Source organism: Rhineura floridana, chromosome 6, assembly GCF_030035675.1.
Source record: "Rhineura floridana isolate rRhiFlo1 chromosome 6, rRhiFlo1.hap2, whole genome shotgun sequence".
Lineage (NCBI taxonomy): Eukaryota > Metazoa > Chordata > Lepidosauria > Squamata > Rhineuridae > Rhineura > Rhineura floridana.
In genome coordinates this window covers 93,581,000-93,608,345 of record NC_084485.1, presented here as the reverse complement: position 1 = coordinate 93,608,345, position 27,346 = coordinate 93,581,000, and the positions used below count along the sequence as shown (strand labels likewise).

General features: G+C 41.8%; 2 protein-coding genes across 12 annotated transcripts; one reads left to right on the top strand and one right to left on the bottom strand.

The window, feature by feature from the left end:
- Nucleotides 1–330: 330 nt before the first annotated feature.
- On the bottom strand, nucleotides 331–15,391 carry LRRC42 (leucine rich repeat containing 42). Of its 6 annotated transcripts, none has more exons than XM_061633046.1 (9): nucleotides 15,247–15,391; nucleotides 14,139–14,276; nucleotides 12,030–12,502; nucleotides 8,315–8,446; nucleotides 6,557–6,675; nucleotides 2,201–2,289; nucleotides 1,916–2,029; nucleotides 1,371–1,455; nucleotides 331–632 (listed from the first exon to the last, which is right to left on the bottom strand). In XM_061633046.1, exons 3-9 carry the CDS (start codon nucleotides 12,485–12,487, stop codon nucleotides 385–387), a joined length of 1,245 nt encoding a protein of 414 aa, XP_061489030.1. In that variant the 5' UTR covers nucleotides 12,488–12,502; nucleotides 14,139–14,276; nucleotides 15,247–15,391; the 3' UTR covers nucleotides 331–384. The 6 variants fall into 6 exon arrangements, with proteins under 6 accessions (XP_061489030.1, XP_061489025.1, XP_061489029.1 ...); XM_061633041.1 differs by having other exon boundaries at nucleotides 14,194–14,276; XM_061633045.1 differs by lacking the exon at nucleotides 14,139–14,276.
- Nucleotides 14,090–26,881, top strand: IFT25 (intraflagellar transport 25). 6 transcript variants are annotated; one of them, XM_061633052.1, is made up of 6 exons: nucleotides 14,092–14,292; nucleotides 15,424–15,619; nucleotides 17,979–18,085; nucleotides 18,957–19,025; nucleotides 19,895–19,938; nucleotides 26,673–26,881. In XM_061633052.1, exons 2-6 carry the CDS (start codon nucleotides 15,522–15,524, stop codon nucleotides 26,778–26,780), a joined length of 426 nt encoding a protein of 141 aa, XP_061489036.1. In that variant the 5' UTR covers nucleotides 14,092–14,292; nucleotides 15,424–15,521; the 3' UTR covers nucleotides 26,781–26,881. The 6 variants fall into 6 exon arrangements, with proteins under 6 accessions (XP_061489038.1, XP_061489036.1, XP_061489034.1 ...); XM_061633050.1 differs by having other exon boundaries at nucleotides 15,291–15,619; XM_061633053.1 differs by lacking the exons at nucleotides 14,092–14,292; nucleotides 17,979–18,085 and adding exons at nucleotides 14,589–14,817; nucleotides 18,162–18,262 and having other exon boundaries at nucleotides 15,291–15,619.
- The last annotated feature ends 465 nt before the right edge of the window (nucleotides 26,882–27,346 follow it).

Sequence of the window (27,346 nt, the reverse complement as noted above, 5' to 3'; positions counted from 1 at the left end):
AGTCAGAGATCAACCTCCACTGAGGTTCATAACTAACATCACTTCAAGCACTATTTCAGGCACTGTCTCTCAATCAAAAGCCCTTCTCCTTATGATTTACAGCTGAAAATGTTATGTATAATTTTGTGAAGTGGCCCTTTGGAAATGAAAGAATGGACAGTGTTTATGAAAATTTCATCTCTTACACATTGGGCATTAGTCAAAAGGTGATCAGGTGTTCTCTGATCAATTCAGAAATGTAATGAGGCATTGCTTTTTTGAAACTATTGTTTCTTTAGACAAAAGGAAGAAACAGCATCCTTATATATTGTAGTAGAAATTTCAACCATATCATTTTTTAAAGTGTTTATCTTCATGCAACTCATACTAATGTTACAATCTGAATCAATAAGAATTTAGCAAGTCCCAGTCCGCCATGGAGAAGCTCAGCTGCTTTGATTTAAAGTTCTGTTCTTTATGCTCAGCCACACCACTCTTCTTATTCTGTAATTCTTCACTCACTTCACTCTTCCCTGTTAGTAAAGGGAAACTTAACATTTCTGCTCTTGGCTTGTAGAATTGCAAGTTCTCAGAAGGCTCACTTTCTTCAACTAGAAATTCAAGAGGTTCTTCTGTCCTGGCTCTTTTTCCATCTGCAAAAGAGATCTCATGCAATAACCTCACATAATTTTGAACGCAAGTTAATTTTGCACTGTTAAATTTTGGGCATTAGCACTAACTACTAACCACTAACAGAACAGTCAACCCAAAGGAACGGTTTCCAAACAGTCAAAATATTTAGGGGTACAAAACCTTCCTAAGAATTGCTGCTGCGACTCCTCTCATCATTTTAAAACAGATCTTAAAGGTGATGGTGGTGGCTGCCTGCAGCTTTTATGGGAAGAAACACATTATGTGCAGAAGGATTTTGTATGGAATTAGCACCGTGTCAAAGTATAAGCATTCATGTTTAAATTATCTAGTATTATATGATAAAAGTTGGATAACATTTTCACCTATCTTTTCATTTCCATCCTAACCCATTTCTAATTCATTACTAAGGATTATGTTCAGATTACAGGCCAGGATCTAGCTAAACTATTTGAAGTGTATAGACAATGCTGCTTCCTCATTTGCAGCTACAAGCTCCTACTGATAAATACAAGCCACTGCTCCATTTCAAAACCAGCTTGTCTCTTCAGTTCTCGGAGCTACTATGTGGAGACAACTTTGAAGGAAGCTCTACTTGCACTTGCTGTGTCTGGCTGTGCTTAGATAATTTATTTGGGTCATAGCTTCAGTTGCAAAAATACACCCCAACTCCAGTCTCTTTTCAGAAACGTTAACAGTGATGTTGGTTTCAAAATTACTATCTTCACACAGTTACTTACAGAAACATTGAGCTGCTGCTCTAGATTTCAAGGTTTTTTCTGGTTGAATTGCTTCTTGCATTGTGTGCTTCCATTGCAAGATGGTCTAAGGAAAGCAGAATTGCAAAATGCGTCAATAGGCAGCGAACTTATTCAAGTTAATGAGGCACTATATAACTTGACATTCACTGTGAATACCAGTCCAAAACATTTTCCGTATACATCATTTCAAGTGTTGTTCGTTAATGTATCACATTTCTCCTGTGATTCAACTGTGTTTAATCCAGGTGATAGACAGTTGACTGAGTATCTAGAGTTTGAATAACAATTTTGTAGTGACAGTCCCTGTGGTAGCTACTGTCCTTTTACACAGTGTTAAAAGGAAAACTAGTATTTTGTTAAAGAGCAAATACAATCCTTAATCTACTACTGGAGTATTCATATGAGAGAGCATTAAGTCTCTAGGTTCTGATTCATAAGTCACTTAGAAAATCCCCCCAGAAGCAAACATTTTTGCCACATAGAAGATGCCAAGAAATAGGTCAATAAGGTATATTATGACATACCTGTTCTGCCCATCCCTCTGTTTTGCAGCTATTATGATCAAATTCTTTCAAGGGCACCTCTGAATGAGCTAGACCTATTTGTGTCTGGATCCGACAAACAGCCACGTTTATGTCCTAACAAAAAAGGGGAGGAAATCCATAGGAGAACTCATCGCCAGCAAGGACCTGGCTTTACAGAAAGACAAAACTTCAACATTCCTTTGAAATTCCAGTTAGTGAGATACTCATTTCATTTGTGTCCTCAAAAATGCATTAGATATTTAGCAGAACAGAAAATATTTTCACCTGGAGGCCAGTCCTAGAAAGATCCAAATAATTCAGCTTTTTGAAAGAAAGCAGATACCCCAGTCCTGAATTTGTGATTCCTGGATTACCTATACAAAATCAAGAATATTGCATTAAATTTAAAATTCAGCTAACATGCAAAATAGTTTTAATTAGCATGAAGATAAAGGAGATTAAGCAAAAGGACTGTAAAGTATCCTATAATACTAGGAAGAAACTGTTTATCATGTACATACTGACCAGTAATTCAGAATAAAATTGCATACACTTAATATGAGCAGGGTTGATAAAACTAATTTGTTTTTTTCCTGTTCAAACAGTTGTACCTTAATATCTAGATATGGTTTGTTAGAGTCCCCGGGAGTTGGAAGAAAATATAAAACACACAAATGCATACTATATAAATCAGGTGCTAATGGATAACTTTAGAAAGTCAAGGTTAACAGTATCATAAGAACATAAGAACATAAGAAGAGCCTGCTGGATCAGGCCAGTGGCCCATCTAGTCCAGCATCCTGTTCTCACAGTGGCCAACCAGGTGCCTGGGGGAAGCCCGCAAGCAGGACCCGAGTGCAAGAACACTCTCCCCTCCTGAGGCTTCCGGCAACTGGTTTTCAGCAGCATGCTGCCACTGATTAGGGTGGCAGAGCACAGCCATCATGGCTAGTAGCCATTGATAGCCCTGTCCTCCATGAATCTGTCTAATCTTCTTTTAAAGCCGTCCAAGCTGGTGGCCATTACTGCATCTTGTGGGAGCAAATTCCATAGTTTAACTACGCGCTGAGTAAAGAAGTACTTCCTTTTGTCTGTCCTGAATCTTCCAACATTCAGCTTCTTTGAATGTCCACGAGTTCTAGTATTATGAGAGAGGGAGAAGAACTTTTCTCTATCCACTTTCTCAATGCCATGCATAATTTTATACACTTCTATCATGTCTCCTCTGACCCGCCTTTTCTCTAAACTAAAAAGCCCTAAATGCTGCAACCTTTCCTCGTAAGGGAGTCGCTCCATCCCCTTGATCATTCTGGTTGCCCTCTTCTGAACCTTCTCCAAGTCTATAATATCCTTTTTGAGATGAGGCGACCAGAACTGTACACAGTATTCCAAATGCGGCCGCACCATAGATTTATACAACGGCATGATGATATCGGCTGTTTTATTTTCAATACCTTTCCTAATTATCGCTAGCATGGAATTTGCCTTTTTCACAGCTGCCGCACACTGGGTCGACATTTTCATCATGTACCTTACAGTTTGCAATAATAGGGTTATGTATAATGAATGAAAACCAAGTTCTGATAGTACATAGCAACCTTGCATCTGTAATTCTCCTAAACTCTTGGTGGCAACTGGTGTCGATCCTATATGAAGGGGGTGATTAATTTGTGCTGTTTTAGAGTACTTTCTTTGGACAAACATTTTATATTTGTGTTGTTTAATTTATGTATTTTGTATTCTAAATCACTTTGGGACACCTCTGGATGTGTGAAGCAATATATAGATATAACAAATTAACTAATCCTTCCAGTCATGTGCAGCCCAGTCTTTCTAAGCTCTACACGATGGAGCCTCTCAAGCACTCACCACTATTGTTTCAATTGGTTTATCAAAGATGTAGCTCAGTGCTATATCCAGTCCAGGGCAGGGTTCCAATAGTTGACATGAAACTATATCAAACTACATAAGGTAAAAGCCAATTGCTCTTAGGACCAAGCAATAACTGCATTCAGACCGTAGATTGCCATTTGAACATGAGCAGGCACAAGCTTTAGGCTCATACACTTTTAAATCCTCTTTCCCCACACATGAAAGATTAGAAGCTTCCAATCATGGATTCCCATTTCATCTGAACACAGCAAACCAGGATTCTAAACCAATTTACACAAACAGAACTTGAACAAAACAGCAAACTGCTTTGCCACAGATCAGGAATGGAAGCTTTAATATCCACCCATTATATGCAACGGAAGGAGAAGAGGAGCACATTAGCCTGAAACTCTAGACTGCTTGTGCTTGCTATAACAAATCATGGTTTACTGTTACATTTAAATGCAGCTTATGTCTTGGATCCAAAGAATCCAAATTGCACAATATGACTTTCCTGATCCTCCTTCCTGTTGAAGCCTCTTACGACCCTGAAAAGCTGCAGCCTATTCAAAATGGCAGTTGAGGTTGAGTTTGCCCCTTTTGCTGTATCCTCAAGGAAACTGGCAGGAACCATGTTGCTCGCCATCTCTAGGCCAAATGAAGCAGTGCTCAATAAGCTGTACAATTGCCACAGCTAGCCCTGAACAGAATGGGACAGTAGCAGTGGTCGTGGTTGGGAGAGATTTGCAGTGGAAACAGCTCAGGAAACAGGCTCATGTGGCGATCTCTCCAGCCCTCTGGTCCTCCTTAAGAAGTAATGTGTTGATTTGCTGCTCCCTGCCCTGATACTGACTAAGATTAAGGGTGGGTTCAGGATAGCCTGTCTTATTTTCAGATCTGATAGACTAGGGGGCGTCCATCATCTTCTGGAAGCTGGCTTTACTGCTTAGGAGGGACTTTTTCCAGTCAGAGGTCCCACAGTTTCCAATGTGGGAAATACAACTTTTCAAGTCTTTCTGATCTATTATGCTGCCTGCTTGGATTTCTTTTATTTTACATAGACCTTTGAAATTACCATTTACGAAGACCTTTGAAATGTTTGAAGCACATAATAATGGATTGTAAGCTTAAATGTGGCAATGAGACAACATACACATTTCTCACCTCAAACTATATGATGGACAGTGGCCCATACTGAAGTAGAATTAAGTGGTTTGGATTCCAACTTTGCTATGGCCACTGGGAGCATCTCCTGAACAGAGGATTTTTGCCAATTTCCCTTTCCTGCTGCAGCCTCTTGTGCCCTCTGAAAATCTGCTATAGAAGATTGGAAGAAACAGAGAGGGGAGTTGGAGGCTGTAAGAGGATGAGGGAAATTGGGGAACTCACCTACACCCCCTTCCACTGGTGGGATTTTCACATGGATGGAGCCTTTCTGTTCACAAAAGGCTAATTTTGGATCCAAGTCAATGGTTTTAAGATAGATAACTGGTACATTTTCAGTCTGATCCTAAATATTCTTACTGAATACAATGGAGCCTGTTTGCTAGCATGTATATATATGTATAGTCAAGAAATAAGAAGGCTAGGACTGGTGAGGGCAGCTACAAGAGAACTAGAAAAGGTCCTCAAATGCAAAGATGTATCACTGAACACTAAAGTCAGGATCATTCAGACGGTGATATTCCCGATCTCTAGGTATGGATATAAAAGTTGGACAGTGAAAAAAGCGGATAAGAGAAAAATCAACTCATTTGAAATGTGGTGTTGGAGAAGAGCTTTGCATATACCATGGACTGTGAAAAAGACAAATAATTGGGTGTTAGAACAAATTAAACCAGAACTATCACTAGAAGCTAAAATGATGAAACTGAGGTTAGCATACTTTGGACACGTCATGAGAAGACATGATTCACTAGAAAAGAACAATGCTGGGAAAAACAGCAGGGAGTAGAAAAAGAGGAAGGCCAAACATGAGATGGACTGATTCCACAAAAGAAACCACAGACCTGAACTTACAAGATCTGAACAAGATCACGACAGATGCTCTTGGAGGTCGCTGATTCATAGGGTCGCCATAAGTCATAATCAACTTGAAGGCACGTAACAACAACAAATATATAGGATTAAGCCTCGGGGTCAGCCCATGCAATGGCTATTAAAATATATGGTTTTCAAACTTCTTCCTCCTCCTAGGAGGTTGGGCAGGATATAAATTTAATAAATAAATAAAAATAAATACTAAAATGTATGATAAAAATGGACTAGTCCTACTGCAGAATACACAGCACATTTTAATTACCTCTTATGTCAACTAGACAACAATATTGAATGGCAACTATTCAGATTCTCCCTGTCTAGTAACAGTTATGCAATAGTGAATAATTTTGATTTGTTCAATTCTTCTGATATTGACTAGGACACAGGCTCCCATACTGTGGTCCATGGACGACTAGCAGTCCGCAAGCTTAAATCAGGTGGTCCACAGCATGTTTGTGGATTTGTGATTGAAGATGACAGATGACACATCCATCACCCTGAATATTTATATTGATTTTTATTTCTATTTTATTGCTTTTTAATTTTTTATTGTATTACAATTTGAATTTGATGGAATTACGATGGCTACAGGCAGAAAAATCATTAAGTGGTCTGCCAAGACTCTCAGCAATTTTCAAGTGGTCTGTGGGATAAAAAGTTGAAGTACCACTGGCCTAGAACGAATGTTGGATTAGGAAGCATCTAGATCGAATCTGACACCATACTTACAAGACAAATCTAATACTGAGAGATTTTCAAGGCCCCTTTTCATCACTCGAACAGGTGCTGTCATTTTGCGAAGACCAACATCCGATAAGCAGTTATCTTTCAGGAGAAGCCGAGTTAAACTAATGTAAATATAAAAGTTTCAATTATACATAAAAGTCTAGGGTCATTTTTAAATTGTTAAAGTCTAATTTTAACAGACAGTAGTCAACAAGTATTTCATGTTTGCTTTTTCAGTTTTGCAACCAGCCTGGAGATTAAGTACAGTAAAATTTATGAATTCCAAGAGTGCTTAAGAATAGGTTGTGGAAGTTTCAAGGGTGAACCTCTGCCTTACTATGTATTATGCTTATTATGTATGGAATGCACGATCTGAATCTGTTAAGTTTGAGTTTGATTGTTTAAAAATGTTAACAATCTTGTTTATTTCCAGGAGACATTTGCTGTCAGGAGAAACAGAAGGATTTTGGATTCAAAGCCACCCCTGAAATGTCCTCTTTATACCAGTACTGCCTTTGGAGCAGCAAGGTTGGGGGAAGTTCCTGTACCTGCAATGGGGAGTATTGCAAGGTTAGACTATTTTTCTGCCCCTGAACCTCCCTCTCTGTAGCAGTTTCAGATCAGCTAAGCGTGCTCTCTAGTCTGGCATTTTGGGTTACTATTGTAAATTCAAGGGGTATCTGGTATTTATTCCACAAGGACCTTACAGTTTATATGCCAGCAGCTGCAAGGATGTCTGTGGGAAAACACTGTTAAGAGTTGGTGCACACAAATCATTGAAGAATGGATCAACCTGAATTTGGCAAATTGCATTCATGGAAAAGATTACAACTAAAAGTACTAAGAGGACTAAAAAAGGAGGATAAATTTTATGAACATTGGTTTTGTTTTCTCACTTCCATAAACAAGTGGGACTCAGGCATAAGTCCACCTGATATTCATTGGGACTCTATGGAGAGTATTTGTGGGATAAGGAACTATAACAAAAATGCATGTCCTAAATTACTATTGGAGATGGTTTATTAAAGGTGCAGGCAGACTAGGGGTAATTCTTATGTTAATTTGATGCAACTTCTTCTGAAGTTACCATATTGTTGAAAGCTTTAATTTAATAAAAAAAGAAGGGGAATTTGCTATCCCTGCACACATGCCAAAATCCACCCCCCTATTTTGGTAAAATAATGCTAGACTATTTTTCTGTGTCTGTGTAAAGCCAGTATAATTAGGTAAAAGGCTAGCATGGTTTTTTTTTTAAGTTTTCAGCATTTTATAAATTAATTGTGCTGCAGATATCATTGCCCCTTCTAAGTATAAGTAACTATCAGGAATATGCACACTGGAAAAATTCCAACATCTAGTTCTTAAAGACTATTCAAGCATCCATTTGAAACCCTATCTATGGGGGTGGAACTGCAGATGGGAAATGTTGGGCAGGAAAAGAGTAAAAATCAATCTCACCCTGAGGTGGCTATTAAAGCAAAACAAAACAAAAGAGTCATTGGCTTTCTGCTAGATATGGTGACATGCATCTGCAATACTAACACACAATGGGGGTTAATCCAATGCTCAAAAGCACTTAGTAAGCAGGTGGAGTTTTGCAAAGTTGAAAGGAAAGCTCTAAAAAAATTAAATCAGCTGTGAGATACACAATGAGTAAAATTTGCTGAATTTCAAACTACTTGAATTTAAGATTGATTTAAATTATCACAGTTCTTTGGGCAACAAACCAAAGTGTTGACTTCTTCCATAGTAAACTGGTACCTAGATAATGTCTTGTTGGTGATATGTTCTAGCAATTCATGCTCATCTCCAAGTTTACAAAAGGACAAATCCAAGCATGTTAAATCCCGGAAAGATTTAATTTCTTCAAGTTTTTCTGAAATTACTAGGTAACTGTAAAAGAATAAACATAATTATCAGACTCTTCACCCTAATCCAGTTTCTTTCATTCCTATAGGCTTAATGTCATCAACCTGCTTTGTAAAAAGAAAAAAAATTCAATGAGATTAACACACACACACACACACCCTGAATATAAACTTAAGATTGATTTAAATTGTCACAATTCTTTGGGGAGCAAACTAAAGTGTTCTCTGGTTAGAGCCCATTTTTGAGCCTACCATGTGGTGGTGATGATGGTGAAAAATGTTCACTTCTCTGCCACCATTGCGTCTGCCCAGTGCTGTCCGGCAATGCTTTTTTGGGTGGTCCAGGGTCTTTTGGGCTCTGACCCAACAGCAGACTCTGAACCATCAGTTGCTCACTGTGAAATGTTTGCGAGCCACTTCGCAGATAAAATTGCTTGCATTCGGATTGACTTGGACTCCTCGTTAATTACAGTTGTGTCAGATGTCCCCATTGGTCCCTCTGGTCATTTTTCCATGGATACTTTTCAGCTTGTAAAGCCTGACGATGTGGACAGGATTCTGGGAGAAATGAGGGCCACTACCTGCTCGTTTGCCCATCCTGGCTAATTAAATCCACTGGTTGGCTGACATATCTGATTAACACCACCCTAAGGGAAGGCTCTATGCCAACACTGTTGAAGGAGGCTGTGATTAGACCTTTGTTAAAAAAGCCTTCATTAGATCCTGCAGATCTTAATAACTTCCGGCTGGTCTCTAATCTCCCTTTTCTTGGCAAGGTGATTGAGAGGGTGGTGGCTGCTCAACTCCAAGTTTTCCTGGATGAATCAGATTATCTAGACCCTTTTCAGTCAGGCTTCAGGCCCAGTCATGGGACAGAGACTGCCCTACGCCGGGCATCAGACGGGGAAGTGCATCTCCGTTGGTGCTGCTGGACCTCTTGGCAGCCTTTGATACCATTGATCATGGTATCCTTCTGAGCTGTCTTGCTGGGATGGGTCTAGGAGGCATTGTTTTACAGTGGCTCCATTCCTACCTGATGGACAGGACCCAGAAAGTGGTGCTGGGGACTACTGCTCGACCCCCTGGCCATTGGCCTATGGGGTACCGCAGGGTTCCATTCTGTTTCCCATGCTCTTTAACATTTATATGTAACCACTGGGAGAGGTCATCCGGAGATTTTAGTGCAATGTCATCAATATGCTGATGACACTCAACTCTATCTCTCCCTTCCATCTGATGACAGGGTGGGAGTACTAGTCCTAAACCGGTGCCTGGAGGCTGTGAAGAGCTGGATGTGGGCTAACAAACTGAAACTTAATCCAGACAAGACGGAAGTGTTGCTGGCCAAGGGGAAAACTGTGCCAGGGTTAGGGTTGCAACCTGTTCTGGATGGGGTTCACTCCCCTTGAAAGAGCAGGTCCACAGTTTGGGTGTCCTTCTACATCCTGCCCTGCTGATGGAATATCAGGTGGCTGCGGTAGCCAGGAGTGCTTTTGGCCATCTCAAAATGGTCTACCAGCTGTGTCTGTTCCTGGAAGTAGCTGACTTGGCCACGGTGACACATGCATTGGTGACATCAAGGCTTGATTACTGTAACACACTCTATGTGGGGCTGCCTTTGAAAATGATTCAGAAACTACAGTTAGTCCAAAATGCAGTAGCCAGAATGTTCACGGGAGCAGGGCACAGGGAGCATATCATCCCTGTGCTTTGTCGACTCCACTGGCTCCCAATTTGTTTCCAAGCCCAATTCAAAGTGCTGGTTTTGACCTTTAAAGCCCTAAACGGCCTTGGACCAGTGTACTTAAGGGACCGCTTAAGTCCATATGTTCCTACCCTGAATTTAAGATCATCTGCCTCTGGTCTCCTCTGCGTGCCTGGAATGAAAGAAGTTAGATTGACAGACACGCGTGAGAGAGACTTTTCAATTGTGGCTCCCAGACTTTGGAATTCCCTGCCCCAAGACGTCCACTTTGCTCCCTCCCTGATGGTCTTCAGGAAACTTATAAAAACTATTTTGTTCCAGAGAACCTTTGGTTGGGACTGACGGGTCAGCCTGACACTGTTTAAAGTTTTTTTATCTTTTATTTTTATCTTTTAAGTTCTTTTATTCTCACTCTCTTATATGTGCATGCACATATCTACATGTATGTATGTTTGTATGTGTGTGTATGTGTATGCATAATGCATTTTATGTATTTTAATTGTATTTTATGCATTTTAATTTACTGTAATGTTTGTGTTTTTATTGTGTATTTTACTATATATGTGTGCTATTTTATTGTAGCCGCCCTGAGTGCCCTATTGTAGGGTAGAAGGGCGGGATAGAAATATTTTAAATAATAAATAAATAAAAATAAATAAAATGTTAATTTCATTCACAGGAAACTGGTACAAATAGCTAGATAGAGCAATCAAGAACCTCTCAACTGACCTGATCTGATGCTCTGTGTCCAATTTTGCTCTATTCTGCTACACCAGAAGTGGGGAACCTTTTTCAGCCTGAAGGCCACACGCCCTTCTGGAAAACCTTCCAGGACTGGGCAGGACCAGAGTCAAAACTGAGCATGCTCAGATGCAAAACTGGGCAGAGCAATGAATATTAATTTTACTTTTGTACAGGAGATTAGTTTCTAGACATGCTCACATCCTTTTCCATCCCCCCATCATGGCAAGCAATAAACATTATCAGAGTTCAGGGGCACTTTCCAACCAGGCAAAAACATTTGAGGCAGGTGCAAAGCAGGGTTGGTGAGGGCTATGGCTCGAAAGGATATGTGATCTGGGAAGAGGACAGACAGACAGACAGGCCTGGAGAGCTGCATTTGGTCCCCAAGCATAACGTTTCCCATCCTTCTGCTAAATAATCAGTAGCGAAAAAGCTATGTACAGGAAACAGTAACTGTCCTAGTAAGCCATATAAGGGAAACAGACGTTAACAACCCTCACCTAAAACTTGCAAAAAACCGTAGATATGCTTGGTGCAGATAAGAATACAAGGAGGAATCTTGGATTCATTTCTAGATTTGTCAGGTTGTGAAGAGTACAGAGAACCACACTTACAATTTGAGCTTGAATTCACTTGTTTAGAAGCAACATTCAATAAAGCTTCTTTTCAAATAATTGTGCTTAGTAAGGTTAAAAGGTGTTAGAAAGCCAATTCCGCATATTCTTTAATTTTGTTTCTAAGGACTAAAGTAAGGATATTGCTCCATTACTCTGTACAGGACAGGATAAACCTGCCACATAATAACCAAGTAAGAGAATAAATAAAGCTTTCCGTAGGACACCTTTCCAATCTCCCAGTTAAAAAGACATGAAGCATCAGAAAGAGCCAGAACTGTCACTCAACATATCCTAACCCATTTGCTCTATTTATTTATTTATTTATTATTTTATTTGTACCCCATCCTTCCTTTGAGCAGGAGACCAGGGCGGCAAACAGAAACACTAAAAACACTTTAAAACATCATAAAAAGACCTTAAAATACATTAAAACAGTAAGTCATTTTAATTTAGCTCTAGGCAGTATATGTTCTGATCCTTTCTTGATGACCCCCTTAATAGTAATGCAAATACGCTACTATAAACAAGTTATGCACACTTACCCATTTTTCAAGCACAGAGTCTGAAGCACTAAACTTCCATAAGCATCAGTAAATTTTTGTAAAGCACAAAGTCCTGTTCTTGGTTCTGTAAATTTCTGTCTAGCATCTGCCGCATAGAAAAGCTTTTCTGCTATCTGCTCTGGGAAGTCAACCAATGAATCAACATGATTAATGTTATCAGCGATGTAACTCAAGACTAGGCTGAAGAGAGACTTAGCAGAATAGCGGAGATTTCCCTTCTTTGTGTAAGTGAAGATGAAGTGATCTGTCCTTCCATTGTCATTTTCCCTGTTCACACAGAGCTCAACAGAGAATCCTTTGGAGAACAGTCTTGACGGTCTTGAAACACTGTTGTTTACTCTTCCTGAAACTTGATTTATCTTATATAGCTGACCATTTTGACGAACGTATACAGATGCTCTATCTGGAAAGTTTTCTGCATGAAGATAGTATGACATTCCTCTTTAAAGTTTCTGAGAGAGGAAACAAAGTAAAGTATAAAACAAAGCAAATGGGGATTTAATTTCGGAAAATGTCTGTGTGTGCCTTCCACATTTACAGAGTCACAAATATGCCAGAATTTACACATCCCTTAAACAAAAAACAAAACAGAAAAAGCCTCAAATCATTTAAATGTATAGGCAAAGTTAATGTTTCAGGCAAAATTCCTTTCCTTTGAAAAAGGAAGATGGCAAGAGATGGCAAAGTAAACTTTCAAAGTAGCCAAGCTTTCTTAGAATCATAGAATCATAGTAGAGTTGGAAAGGGCCTATAAGGCCATCAAGTCCAACCCCCTGCTCAATGCAGAAATCCAAATCAAAGCATTCTGGACAGATGGCTGTCCAGCTGTCTCTTGAATGCCTTCAGTGTCGGAGAGCCCACTACCTTTATCTTTTCTCACTCCTTGAAGTTATTACTAATCAAACACCTAATAACTGTTTAGAATGTTGATGAGCAGTCCCCAAAATAGAAAAGGGATTGTATCTATGACCAAGCGGAGAGAAAATAATCTCTCAAGTCAGCTATCGCCCTTGAAGTTACAATTCAATAAATCCATACCTTGAACCTGAGGGAGTAACCTTTCCCAGCAGAATCTCAATTTGCTGTAAATGTACTGAGAGGCTTTCATTCTCAACAATGCATTTATTTTTGTTAAATTTCTATCCTACCCTTCCTGCCAAAGGCACACAGCGCAACAAATAACAAAGTAGTAAAACAATACAATTAAAAATAAAATAAAAACATGTAAAGGATTAAAAAACTACAAACATCTAAAAGCGCACACACACTGTACTGTGAGTATAGGTGCGATGGTTTTTAAAAAAATATTTCCAAACGAAAAGCTGCCTGCACTTTTAGTTAACTAGAACAGTGGTTCCCAACCTTTATCAGCACGGGATGCCCTTTATAAGCTGAAAAAAAAATGTGACCCCCTCCCCCAGGGAGGCAGGCTGGCTGCCAGGAAGAAAAGGGGAAAGCAGACTTTCTTTGCAGCCTTGCTCCTTTTTGCTTCACAAGAAGCCCTCTGCTCTCATTCTAAGCAAGGGTGTTGTCAGTAGCTGCAGCGCAAGGAGACGGGAATCAGTGATAGTAATCCCCTCTTCTTCCTGGTAGCTCCACCCTCAGCCTCCTTTGGCATCTGCCATGTATTTTATAGGCAGATGCCTGCCCTTAGTGCGCCTGAAAGACGCTTTGGCGCTTCAGCAAAAGGCCTCCCCTCTTATTTGGAGCAAGGGGGAGGTGTCATCTGCAGCACCAGTGGAAAGCAGTGTCGAGGGAGTGAAGACTTTTTTTAAAAAATAATAAATAATTCATTTCTTTACTGTTCACGGCCCCCTCTGGATTACTTCGTGGCCCCCAGGTTGGGAACCACTGAACTGGAACATCAGGGAGAGGGCACTACATTTTTCTCCCAGGCACACTACACGTAACGAGTTTTTGTTGGGTTTTTTTTCCAAATGACACAGAGTCCCCCCTTCCACTTGAATTTCAGAGAATTCGACAACTCCGCCCCGCTACCTCATACTGCATAAGCGGCGGGGGAACCAATCATAGACATAATAAAGACAGGCTACAGAGAGAATAGAGAAGAAATTGTTCCCGCGCTACCGGGGGTTCGGTCCTCCAGGCTAGCGGGCAATATATCCCTGAGTGCCTCACGTACTTTCGGCGATGAAACAACTGCGCGACGTCCCCCGTTGACTGGCTTAAAGCCTGATGGCCTCTCGGAAGCAATACGCCCCGAGCCTATAAATATAGGAAGGTTAGAGTCACCCTTCCCTTCTCCGCATGATTTTGGGTCTCATCTCCAATTATTTTATATTGTTGGGATGCAGTCCTAATTTTCCTGGGAGTAAGACCATTGAATTCAGCGGAGGCTTACATCTGAGTAGGCATGCATAGGCTCGCAGCGTTAAGAGAGGTAAAAGCTCGGTGTAATTGCAGAACACTGAATGGCACACAAACGTCTGCGATAAAAGGGTTAACAGAAGGGCTGTTGAATTTAACTTGAACTGCTTTTGCTGATATGTGTGCTTCTGGCTGGGGTGGGTGTGTTTGAATGAGTGAGTGACAAGACATAAAGTGACGAGTTGAGGGAGGGTGGAAGGGTACAACTGCAGATTTAACAATTCGGATTGCTGTAGAAAAGGGTGGCCACGCACAAGCCCACACTGTAATACGAGCTACGCCTCCAGGATGCAATAATGGGTTGGTTTCAGACTAACCTAATCCTATTAAACATGCAATCCTATGCAGTAAGCCTCGATGAACTCAATGGGACTTATTGGTAAGCAGATTTGCTCTCAGGTTAAGTGTGGCTAGGAGTACAGCCGTAGTTGAAATCAGTGGGACATTAGTCGCATTGAGTCATGACTTGCTAGCTTTTAATATCGATTTCAGTAGGACTCCTAAACACAACTGGCTGGGGCTACAAGCCTAAACCACTTGCTTGGGAGTAACCCCCACTGAATTCAATAGGACTTGCTTCTGAGTAGACATGATTATCTTGCGCTGTTAGTCTGGATCCTATTCAACCCAATAACTATGAACAATATTTGCATTTGTAGCACAATTTTCAGATACGTTTATGTTGAAAAACATCGTGTTTTCCACAGGAAACATCTCCCGAATTAGAAAAAAACATGAAGTCTAGTACTTGCTTCTGCCTTTTGAGGGGTGGGGGCTCACCCTGCTGCTGCTGCTGCCGTCTACTCACCATATAATAAAATGCAGTATTTCTTTATTTTTTCTTATGAACAGCAATCACTTTTCCCGAGACGAAAAAAAAAACATGACGTTAAAAATAACCAGGAAGTGTTGTGCCAGTCTTGTGGGATTGTCAGATACAGAAACAGAAATGGCTAGTCACGCCTCTTCCTGGGTTTTCCCTTAGAATCGGAATTGGCTGCTAGGCAACCAAGCAACGTTCTTGGTAGATGACTTTAGCAAGAGGCCTTTTAGGAAGCAAATCCCTATGAATATAAAGAAAACATGAAATTTACAGACTATTGCCTTAGCTCAGAAGGAGCCGATGTTATTCTAGCAACATCAAGTGATGAAAAATACCCTCCAGAAAATATCACTGATGGGTAAGTCTCGATCCTGAAAAATAAGAGTCTTTTAGCACCTTAAAGACTAAGACATGCATTACGGCATAAGGTTTTGTGGACTAGAGTTCACTTCTCGCTCCTGAGTAGTTTTTGGTAAATAAAGATTTTATTTTCAGGTTAACAATTCTCACTAATGCTGTCTAGCAGGTTTTCTAATCCCGATTTTTCATAAGTAATGCCTTTCCTTTGGAACTATACCCATCAATGTAGTTTCCAAAATGGTTTTAGAATATGAACTCGATATTCATTTAAAAATATTATTAACAGGTTACATTTGCGTAGCACATTTCTAGCATTCAAAGAACTTCAGGTACATTGTTCAGTAATCCTAATAGCCTTGTAATAGGCTGGTATTTTACAGTATCTTTTGCTGTAGAGAGGGCTAGGTGGAAATAAATAGTGGCTTAACTTGTGTAAGATCCACACCACAGTGGATTCATGGCTCATATGAAATACCAGCCCTTTGTTGGGGTTGAGAGGCAGAATCCTTTGCAGTTTGGATTCAAATTCATCAAATCAGACCAGAGAATTTAGATTTACTTGTTCATAAATTAATACATTCTTTCTCTGGTTTGATGAATTTGAACTCTAAGGTTCATACTGAGCACCAGGTCAGAAGTGTACTTTTAAACAATGCACATGTCTACTTGGAACTAAATCTGGGTTCAGTATTAGCTTTGAATGTTTCCTCAGTGACCAATCAAATATATTTAGTTCTGCATACAGACATATAAAAACACATCATATTATATATTGTTGCAAAAAGTGATAATACATCTATAATATTCTAGTACAATGAACAATATAATATATGTTTTTCTTCATTATCAATTAATGCCCTTGCTACAGCTGCCTAGGAACTTACTGTGAGGAGATTTGAACTAGGGATTTTCTAGCTCAGACCTCACACTGTTATGGTGTTATCTTTGTTTACCTGGAAGTAGTGTCACTGATACTAGGATTGTAGGCTTAGCTGCTAGAAACACATAATAAATTATGTCAGAGAACTAACTCACACAAAATATTTCAGTTAGCTGACTGTCATCTAGGGTTGCCAGGTTCCTGGCCTGAGACTGATCCTGTATCTTTAGGAGAAGAGAAAGTCAGCCAAGTGCAGGTGTTCTTGCAACAATGTAATGGGAAAAAGCACAAGGTGGAATTCTCCCTTCCCCCTGCCCAACTTTTAATGATACAGAAGATCTCTTGGAGGCTGGGCCTGGCAACCAAGAGGTCTTCTGTATCTCTAAAAGTTGTGCAGGAGGAAGGGAGAATTCCACCTTGTGGTTTTTCTCATTACAGTGTTGCAAGAACACCTGCACTTGGCTGACTTTCTCTTCTCCTAAAGATACAGGATCAGTCTCAGGCCAGGAACCTGGCAACCCTGCTGTCATCCCATGCAAAGGTTTGGTAGGAAGAAGTCCCATTAAATTTAGTGGGACTTGCTTCTGAGTAAGCAGGTATTGGATTGAGCTGCATTTGAATTTAGTGTGGGCTTTTTCATAACTCCAGCATCATCCCCCCTTTTTTTATACTTTCCTCTATAAATCTCAACTTTCTCAAGAAGCCTATCACCTAACTAGACTTGATGGAGGACATTCATGAACAGTTAAATAAAAAAGAGCAAACAGATGTAGGGAATATGATTGGATCAGGATGATGTTTTCCCAATTAAAATCTCTCAGAGTTGTTCTTTTTATGGTAAGAGAAAACATGCAGGTAACCATATCTGTTTCCTCCACTGGGAAAGTAGCAGCTATTGGGGAGAGGGTGAATTTTAATCAGGAAAACAGTGTAGGGTGAAAGGGTTACGCCTACCACTTTGTTTGTCTCTCATAGCTGTTATTTTAAAAATGATATGATATTCTGATAACTGATTTTGAAGATTACCATGTGTAATTACTCCATTCGCTTTAATTTTCCTATATTTATTTTCTGCCTCATAGCCAAAACTTAGACTGTAAATTCTTTTGGGCAGGGCCCTGAATTTTTTCCTTATGAATGCCATGTATATTGATGGTACTATATAACCTATATACTAATAATACCACCTTCCCTTATTAATTTTGTGAAGCTATGCCCCTAATTCACAATCTCAGAACAAATTGGAAGCAATGGGATATTGCCAAAAACAGGGTATCGTATCATGGTTCCAAATAATGATGAAAGACGTAAGAGTGGTTAATGTTAAAATTAGCTACATTAAAATGTAAACACTGGTATTGGAATGTTGGACATCTTTATTGTTGTAAATGGAATAAAATTTCTCTGTTGCAAACATATCTGCAAAGTATTTCTAATACTTTACATTCTTACAGACTATTTCACTCTCTCTTAACAGACGATCCGAAACCTTTTGGACAACAACTGGGATGTTTCCACAGGAATTTATTATTTGTTTTCATAAATGTGTAACCATCAGCAAACTCACAATCCAGTGCTATTGTGGTAAATTTCATTATATAGCTAGGTTTTCATTTCCAAATTAGTGTCTTGTTCTGCAATTATGTTATTTTTGTTTTAGAGTGCAACCCAAACTCCCCCCTCCTGCTGGTGAGGCTTTGCAGAGCAGCAGGGCTAATGCTGCATCTGCAGTTCTCCTACTCATGGTGGCCATGGCAGAAGGTGAGAGGGTGCAGGACAATCAGGCCCACTTTGGACCAGATCACTGCGCCAGCTCCAGATTGGTGCAGCAGTCAGGCCTGGTACCATTACATGGCAGCAATGATACTGGCTCAAGATCCAGCAGATTCTGGGTTAGCTCAGCTCAGCCCCGCCTCAGCCACACCCTTGGAATTCCCCATTTCAGTGTCTTCCACTGGCTACAGCTGGAAGGCAGTCCACCACCAGCACAGATGGCTACTTTTGTATGACCTGCTAACACTGATCAGTGATTAATGAGAAACGTTGATCAGTGAGGAGTGTTAAGGGTTGTTCACTTGTGGTTCTATATAGGTCAAGGCATCTGTGTGGGAGACAGGATGTGAAGGTGGGTGCTAGTTTGTGTATGAAAGTAAGGTGGATGAAGCACAGCCAGTTGATTTTTCTCTTAACACACAGGGAAATCAACTGATCACAAGCTTATAGATGCCTCCCAAATGTGGCTCAGCCTTGGTGTTCTATGCCTTTTGATAGTTTTATATCTTGATTCTTACCTTCTGTGAATTGTGAGATTAATTAAATCTTTTGAGTGAATGAACAATAATATTCTTCTTGTATAAAGGCTAAGTACTACTTTGTTACAGATTTTTAAAGATTCATGTGAAACCAGGCAGTCTTAAGATGAGACTGACATAGGATTTTTTCATACTATTCTTAGTGCAGACATTACGGATTGAAAAAAGTGTGTCGAAAGATCCAATCAATTTTGAACAATGCGTTGAAAAAGGTAATTATATACTTAATTTAATAGCTCTGACTAGACAGATTATTGCAGTTTGATGTATAAATCAGTTAAGGCTGCAATCTTATAACACTGATTGGATAAAAATCCTATTGAACTCAGTTGGAGTAAGTGTGTATTTATGGGAGTAGTGTAGTACTAAGATCAAAGCAGACTTATTTTCTTTGAAGCCTAGGAAACCAAGGGCTGATTCACAAAATATTTTACATGCTGACTTGTTGCAGTTGCCTACTAACTAAAGCAGTCAACTGTTTGGTGTATATCCATTATGCCATTCACTGAATTATTGTGCTTTTTTATATTACCCCTTCTTGCCAGGCCCGGCCTCCAAGAGGTCTTCTGTATCTTTAAAAGTTATGCAGGGGGAAGGGAGAATTCCACCTTGTGGTTTTTCTCATTACAGGATTGCAAGAACACCTGTACTTGGCTGACTTTCTCTTCTAAAGATACAGGATCAGTCTGAGGCCAAGAACCTGGCAACCCTAACATTGACAATATTTTCCTGGGAAATCACTCAGCATTTTATTTGACACTCATTTGGGTTGAGATAGAATCCTCTATTTTCTTTATAAGATTATAATGAAAATTAACTAAAGTTTGTATAGCATTTTGAAGCGTCTTTGATATATATCTTAAATTCTGGGTAAATTGTTATAAGAAAGGTTGTTAAATTTAAAACTGTTTTTAACTGCAGTAAATTGACTCAAATGAAGCTTGTGACAACCCACGTACGCATCATTGGAGTTAAGATACTATGCTTTACTAGGATTATGACTTCTTACAATCCTGTGAATTCATAGGTCCAGGGTCCAAACAGTATGTTACGTATTAATGTGCTATTTTTTAATGTTCAGAGTTGCAATATAAAGAAGGAGAACTTCAGATAGAAGCATTTTCTGTGAGTATTTTTCATCTAGCATCCATAAACCATATATAAAGAGCATAATGAGATTGGGGGAAATCTTGAGTTAGCAAGTTAATTTTTAACAAAAGTTTGGAAAAATCTCATATAAAATCTGGTGTTTATGTGCCTACGTTATATTTAGCAGCTAACACACAAAGGACTTTTACAGTACCACTTATCTGAAACTATGTATACTTTTGAATGATGATAGTTACTATTAGGGATTGTCTACATTGGGTGGTTATTTATGTACTTTTGGACATTTGAAGTGCAATCCTAAGCATGTTTACTAAGAAGTAAGACCCATTAAGCTCAATGGAGTTCACTCCCCAGTAAATGTGTTTAAGATTGCAGACTCTGTTATGTGCAGGACTGTCAAGAGTCATTCCTAATTGTTGACATCTCAGTATTTTGGATATTTATTGTAATATATGTGTATATGTGTAAACAGGTATCTATATAGTTATATATGTATCCAGTTATATCAATATTTACCTTACTGTCAGGCCCAGGATGTGACTCAGGAACCAGACCAACGATTGTAGTTAATTCGTGTTTTATTAGGGTAATGTCCAAACAAAGACTGCGTTTTCTCATGAATCAATACAGGGATACAGGTCCTGCGGCATTGGGAGAAAGTTGACAGAGCAAGGGACTTCTTCCCGCCTGTTCTTTAAGAAGGGGCCAAACGGGCGCGCAATCTTTCGCTCCTCCTTAACTGCCCCTCAGGTACTGCCCGCCTTCCCCCCCTTCTCTCCTGTCTTTTCAGCTGTCTGCGTGTGCGCGGTGAGGGGGGAAGCATCACCCCCTCCTCTTCTGAAGTTTCCGATTCCAGGATGGGGGATAGGGGAGGGGCTGATGGTAAACTGCCTCCCCGCTTTTCGGCTGTGAGCAGCCCTCCCTCTTCCCCCTCTTGCTCTGAGCCTGAAAGAGGGGGAGGCGTGAGAATGTCCAGGGAGGGCTCAGGCTCCCCGTTGCTAAGCGACCTTATCACTGGCAGTTCCTCTGTTTCGTCTTCGCTCCAAAGGGGGGAAGTTCTTCCCCCTTCCCTCTGCCATCCATCCGAATACTCTTCTCCCAACTCTCCGGGATCCAGCTCCCCGGGATTGGGACCCCAGCTCTGCCTTCCGACACCATCCCCCCTCCCAGGCTGTGTCCCCCTCCCCTTGTCTGGCTTGGGACGGTGGGGAAAACGTTGATGGAAAAGTTTTACCAATTCTGGAGCATGCACATCAGCTGCATCTTCCCATGATCTGTCAGCCACCCCATAGCCTTTCCAGTGAATCAAGTACTGCAGCTTGTGGCGTCTGATCCTGGAATCTAAGATCTCCTCAACTTCAAACTCAAGCTGCTCATTTACCAGGAGTGGAGCTCCGGGAGGTTCCTCCGGCCGTAACTCACTGGGAGGGGTGGCTTTCGTTAAGAGGGATCGATGGAACACAGGATGTATTTTAAACGTGTCAGGCAGCTTCAGTCGGTACGCCACGGGATTGATTTGAGTTTCTATTTCGAAAGGACCCACCCTCTTGTCTTGTAATTTTCTACATTTGCCCAGCATCTGGAGGAAGTGGGTGGACAGCCATACCTGGTCTCCCGGTTGAAGGGGGGGGCCCTCCTTCCTGTGCAGGTCAGCAACTCGCTTGTACTCTGTTTTGGCTTCGTTTAACTGCTATTTCAGTGTCTGTTGCGCCGCTTGCAATTCCTTAAGGAAGTTCTCAGCTGCCGGTACCAGCATTCCTTCTGAGCTGCTTGGAAAGACTTTAGGATGGAATCCATAATTAGCGAAGAACGGGGTTTGTTGAGTGCTGGAGTGCAGAGAATTGTTGTAGGCGAACTCTGCAAAATGCAAATATGATACCCAGTCAGTCTGTTGATAGGACACATAACTTCGTAAATATCTTTCCAAAACGGCGTTTAAGCGTTCCGTCTGCCCATCTGTCTGGGGGTGATGGGCGGAGGAGAGTTTTAATTCCGTCTGCAACTGTTTCCACATTGCTCTCCAAAATTTGGCTGTGAACTGAGTTCCTCGGTCTGAGACTACGCTGTTTGGCAATCCATGCAGCCGGTAGACTTCTTTGATGAATAACTTGGCCGTTTCTTTAGCCTCTAAGGCCCCTGCACAAGGAAGAAAGTGTGCCATTTTGGTAAGTAGATCCACCACTACTAAGATGGCTGTCATTCCTTGGGACTTGGGTAGATCAGTTATAAAATCCATGGATAGGTCCTTCCAGGGTTCGTGTGGGACAGGCAACGGTTGTAACAGTCCTGCAGGTGTCCCTGTTTGTGTTTTTGTCCGCAGACAGACAGAGCAGGACTTTACATAACTCTCAATATCCCGACGCATTTTAGGCCACCAGAAGTCCTTGGCCACGTTCTGAATGGTCTTGTAAATCCCAAAGTGTCCCGCTGTGATGGAATCATGACACTGGCGTAGGATTCTGAGCCTTAATTCCCCTTCTGGCACATATCTGGTGGTTTTGAACCATAACAGTCCATTTCTCCAGTGAAAGGTTACTTCTGAGTCTTGACCTTGTCCCGTCTCCTGCTGATATTTTAGCATGTCTGCATCTTCTTGTTGTGCCTTTTTGAGTTCCTCTTCCCATGAAGGCTGGCATACTCCCAACGTTAATTTCTCTGGCGGGATTACGTACTGAGGCTGGTCCTCGGATTCACTTTCTTTGTATTGTGGCTGTCTGGATAAGGCATCCGCTCTCTGGTTTTTGGCTTGGGCATGGTAAGTAATCTGGAAGTTAAACCTAGTGAAGAACTGGGACCATCTTATCTGTCTCTGGTTCAGCTTTCTGGCGGTTTGGAGGCTTTCAAGATTCTTGTGGTCGGAGCGCACTTCAATTCGATGAGAGGTCCCCTCTAGGTATTGTCTCCAGTTTTCAAAAGAGTCCTTGATGGCCAGCAGCTCCTTCTCCCAAACTGTGTAGTTCTTCTCTGCAGGCTTTAACTTCCGAGAGAAGTACGCACAGGGGTGCAGCTCCTTCCCTTCTTGGTCTAATTGTAGCAGGACCCCCCCGATGGCAAAATCTGAAGCATCTGCTTCCACTACGAAAGGGCGGTTCGGATCAGCAAAGCGCAGAATGGGCTCAGTAGGAAACCTTCTCTTCAGCTCCTCAAAGGCCTCGGTGGCGTTCTCTGTCCATTGAAACTTCTTCTTCCCCCTTAAACAGTCAGTCAGAGGAGCTGTTAATTTGGAAAACCCTGGAATGAACTTTCTGTAATAATTGGCAAACCCCAAAAACCGTTGTACATCCTTTTTGGTGACAGGTTGGCCCCAGTCCAATATGCAGCTTACTTTCCCTGGGTCCATCTCCACGCCTTCCGCTGAGATTCGATATCCAAGGAAGTCTAGAGACTTGAGGTCAAATCCACATTTCTCTAATTTAGCATACAGGTGATTTTCTCTCAGTCTCTTCAACACCGTCTTCACATGCTGGTCGTGGTCTTCCTGGTTCTTTGAGAACACCAGGATATCATCTAAGTAACAGATTACATACGTGTCCAACAAGTCTCTAAACACGTCGTTCATGAATTTTTGAAAAATTCCTGGACTTCCACAAAGCCCGAACGGCATGACCGTTCATACTGTCCGTAAGCGGTCAAGAATCCTGTTTTCCATTCATCTCCCTCCTTCATTCTGATCAGATTGTACGCTCCTCTCAAATCCAACTTTGTGAAGATTTTTGCAGAGCGCAGTCGGTCCAGCAACTCTGAGATCGGGGCAGCGGATAGCTGTTGGGGATGGTGATCTGGTTCAATGCGCGATAGTCGTTACAGGGTCTGAGTTCCCCCCCCTTCTTTTTCACAAACAATAGTGGCGCTCCAGCAGGGGATTGTGAGGGGCGTATGAATCCTCGCCTCAGGTTTTTACCCCCGAATTCCTTCAGGGCCTCCCTCTCATTCTCTGTGAGAGAGTAGATTCTCCCTGATGGGATGCTGGCTCCTGGCACTAGATCAATCGCACAGTCGTAAGGGCGGTGGGGGGGTAAAGTCTCTGCCTCTTTTTCATCAAACACATCTTTGAATTCTTCATACTTTGGCGGCAGGGTCACTTGCTCGATCTCTTGCACTGCCCCCGCTAAGGTGTTCTTGATTCCTTCAGGTTGACAGTTCTCCTGGCAATACTGTGAGGTGAACCACACCACCGCCTCCTTCCAACTTATTTTGGGTTCATGCTTTGCTAGCCAGGGCATTCCCAGAATCACCTCAAAGTTCGAGAGATCTGACACGTATAGCGAAATGAACTCTTCGTGCCCAGGAATTTGAAGTTTCACTTCCTCCGTGGTTTGTGTCACCCCTCCTGACTTCAGGGGTCTCCCATCGATAGTCTCCACAGCTAGGGGAGCGTCCAGTTTCCACCGGGAAATTCCATGACGCTTGACTAACTTTGCATCAATAAAATTTGTGGAGGCTCCACTGTCAATTAAGGCAGTGGAATTAAACACCACTCCTCTGGAAGTTGTAATCCGAATAGGCAAGACCAACACCCCCTTTGAGGGAGGTTGGATCGTTGGGGGGCCTTTATACAACGCTGCCCCCAGTCAACCGGCCTGCACGTGGACTGGGTGTTCTAGTTTCCCGATGGCTCGGCTTTCCCCCCTTTCAGTCCACAGTCTCTGGCCACGTGGCCCGGCTTTGAACAATAAAAGCATAAACGTTCCCGGCGTCGTCTTTCCTTTTCTTCTTCCGACAGTCTTGGCCTAGCCCCTCCCTGTCCCTCAGTTGCATTACCTGCCATCCCTGTAGTGGGAAGGGTCTTGTTGCGGGATGCCGAGGCTGAGTATCTCGGGACCTCCTGCTTCCTTTCCAGGCGCCTTCCTTCCATCCGGTGATCTTATCTGTAGGCATAGCCGGATGAGCCCTGGTAGGTCAGCGGGGGGGGGGAGGTCCTGGCCAACTCATCCAGGATTTCAGCATTTAATCCACTCCGGTACATAAACATCAGGGCGGCGTCATTGTAACCAATTTCCTGGGACAGAATTTTAAAAGCGTTAGTGTACTCGGAAACAGTCCCTTTAGCTTGCTTCAGAGCGCCTAGTTGCCGCGCTACTGTTTCAGCCCTTTGAGGGTCTTGAAACATCTCGGTCATCTCCTGTATAAATCCTCTGTACCTTCCTAAGACAGTATCCTTTCTCACGAGATACGGAGTCACCCATTTTGCAGCTTCTCCCTCCAGGAGGCTAATCACGAAAGCTACTTTAGCCCCATCGTCTGGAAATTCCGTGTGCCTGACATCCAGATATAACTCACATTGAGCCACGAAGGTTGCCAACTGATCACTTTGTCCCGCGTATTTTGGGGGCAATCCAATGGGAACCTTTACTACGGCAGCTGGAGGGGCTGTTCGCATCTGGTCTATCGTGGCCTTCAAGGTTTGATTATCCGTCTTCAGCGCCTTGACTGCTGCTAGCAGGGCTTGAACATCCGTCTGCAAATCAGCTACCTTAGTCCTCAGGAGTTCCACTTCTTCCGTCTCAGAAGTGGGGTTCGTCTCCCCCGCTGCTCCCTTTGACATCTTGTCCCAGTCAAGTGAAGAGAGCGTTGAGGGTGATTTAGGTGGCTCTGTCAAGCTGTCAGGCCCAGGATGTGACTCAGGAACCAGACCAACGATTGTAGTTAATTCGTGTTTTATTAGGGTAATGTCCAAACAAAGACTGCGTTTTCTCATGAATCAACACAGGGATACAGGTCCCGCGGCATTGGGAGAAAGTTGACAGAGCAAGGGACTTCTTCCCGCCTGTTCTTTAAGAAGGGGCCAAACGGGCGCGCAATCTTTCGCTCCTCCTTAACTGCCCCTCAGGTACTGCCCGCCTTCCCCCCCTTCTCTCCTGTCTTTTCAGCTGTCTGCGTGTGCGCGGTGAGGGGGGAAGCATCACCCCCTCCTCTTCTGAAGTTTCCGATTCCAGGATGGGGGATAGGGGAGGGGCTGATGGTAAACTGCCTCCCCGCTTTTCGGCTGTGAGCAGCCCTCCCTCTTCCCCCTCTTGCTCTGAGCCTGAAAGAGGGGGAGGCGTGAGAATGTCCAGGGAGGGCTCAGGCTCCCCGTTGCTAAGCGACCTTATCACTGGCAGTTCCTCTGTTTCGTCTTCGCTCCAAAGGGGGGAAGTTCCTCCCCCTTCCCTCTGCCATCCATCCGAATACTCTTCTCCCAACTCTCCGGGATCCAGCTCCCCGGGATTGGGACCCCAGCTCTGCCTTCCGACACTTACAATGTATAGCAGTCTTTCATATACAGCCTCTGTTGCCAGAGTTTTCTAAATTTCAGGACTCTTATAAATGTTAAGCAAAAATGCAGCAATGTAGAGGAACTGTGATTCAGATCAGATGTTTTTAGATCAATCTGAAACATATTTTAGGAGCCTGATATTGACAATATCTTCCATCAGCTTATTCCTGTGACTTGAGTGTAATGTTAGGAGTCTTATACTCTGTCCTTTTCATTTAGCAAAGCAAGATTAGAATTGGGCTCTTACTTTTATATAGCAGTTTATTTCAGTTAACTGAGTATATTCCCATGCTGAGTATCAAACAACCACAGAATACATTTCATCCAGAACTAAGTTGTTTTAATTCCTATTGAGTTCACTTTTCATAAATTAAAAACACTCTTAAATCTCTCCCATTGAAATTATTGCAATGTAAATATCTTTCCTTGCACAGAATTATACTCAGGGTCTTATAACTGTTGATGTTTAATATTATTTTTTTCTTTTTGGCAGTTTCCTGAGATCCAGGCCACATATTTGCGATTCATAATTCTATCTGCGTTTGATGCTTTTGTGTCAGTTCATAGGGTGATAGCAGAAGGCATAGCACAAGATATTTAAAACCAAATGTAATATGCTGCAATCATAGCAGTAAAAACATTGTACTGATGTTTGTAATATAGATTATGTAATCCAAGCATTAAAGTATGTTTTTAACTGTGTCTTTGTCACAGAGGTTTTTTTTCAATTGGTAAATTCTTTTTAAAATATTTATATACTAGTAAACATACTTGTTTCCTGAAAACATAAATATGTTCCTTCCACTAGAAGTTCCCACTCCCTTATAGTAAGGATTGTTACAGTGTATCAGTTGAAAAATCCTGTGCAATTATGTCTTGATACAGTTTGAAGGCATTCCTGTCTTCATTAATTTGAGACTGTTTCAAATGTGTAAAGAAAAATCCCCTAGCCCAATATTATGGCCATTTCGTGGTTTGACTTGTTCTGTGCGGAGTGGTAGCTGTCAAGAATGCCTGGTTCTAAAATGGTTCTGAGGCAAAGAATTGTGGGGGGAAACATCTTGTCTGAGATACGGCCTCTGAGAGGCTATGAGTTTGCAGTTCTCACAACTGAAGCTAGTTAGTGAGGCTGCAAGCAAGAACCACCTGCTTAGCAGTGGAGATTGG

What these genes read in the sequence shown, in the direction of transcription:
- LRRC42 (XM_061633046.1), bottom strand. Translation starts at nt 12,487, where the DNA reads ATGTCATACTATCTTCATGCAGAAAACTTTCCAGATAGAGCATCTGTA. An exon ending in CAGAGGGATGGGCAGAACAG is followed by an intron (nt 1,456 to 1,915) that starts GTATGTCATAAT and finishes TGCTTTCCTTAG; the next exon opens with ACCATCTTGCAATGGAAGCA. An exon ending in AGCAGCAGCTCAATGTTTCT is followed by an intron (nt 633 to 1,370) that starts GTAAGTAACTGT and finishes TCTCTTTTGCAG; the next exon opens with ATGGAAAAAGAGCCAGGACA.
- IFT25 (XM_061633052.1), top strand. Translation starts at nt 15,522, where the DNA reads ATGAAATTTACAGACTATTGCCTTAGCTCAGAAGGAGCCGATGTTATT. An exon ending in CCAGAAAATATCACTGATGG is followed by an intron (nt 15,620 to 17,978) that starts GTAAGTCTCGAT and finishes CTCTCTTAACAG; the next exon opens with ACGATCCGAAACCTTTTGGA. An exon ending in CACAATCCAGTGCTATTGTG is followed by an intron (nt 18,086 to 18,956) that starts GTAAATTTCATT and finishes TACTATTCTTAG; the next exon opens with TGCAGACATTACGGATTGAA.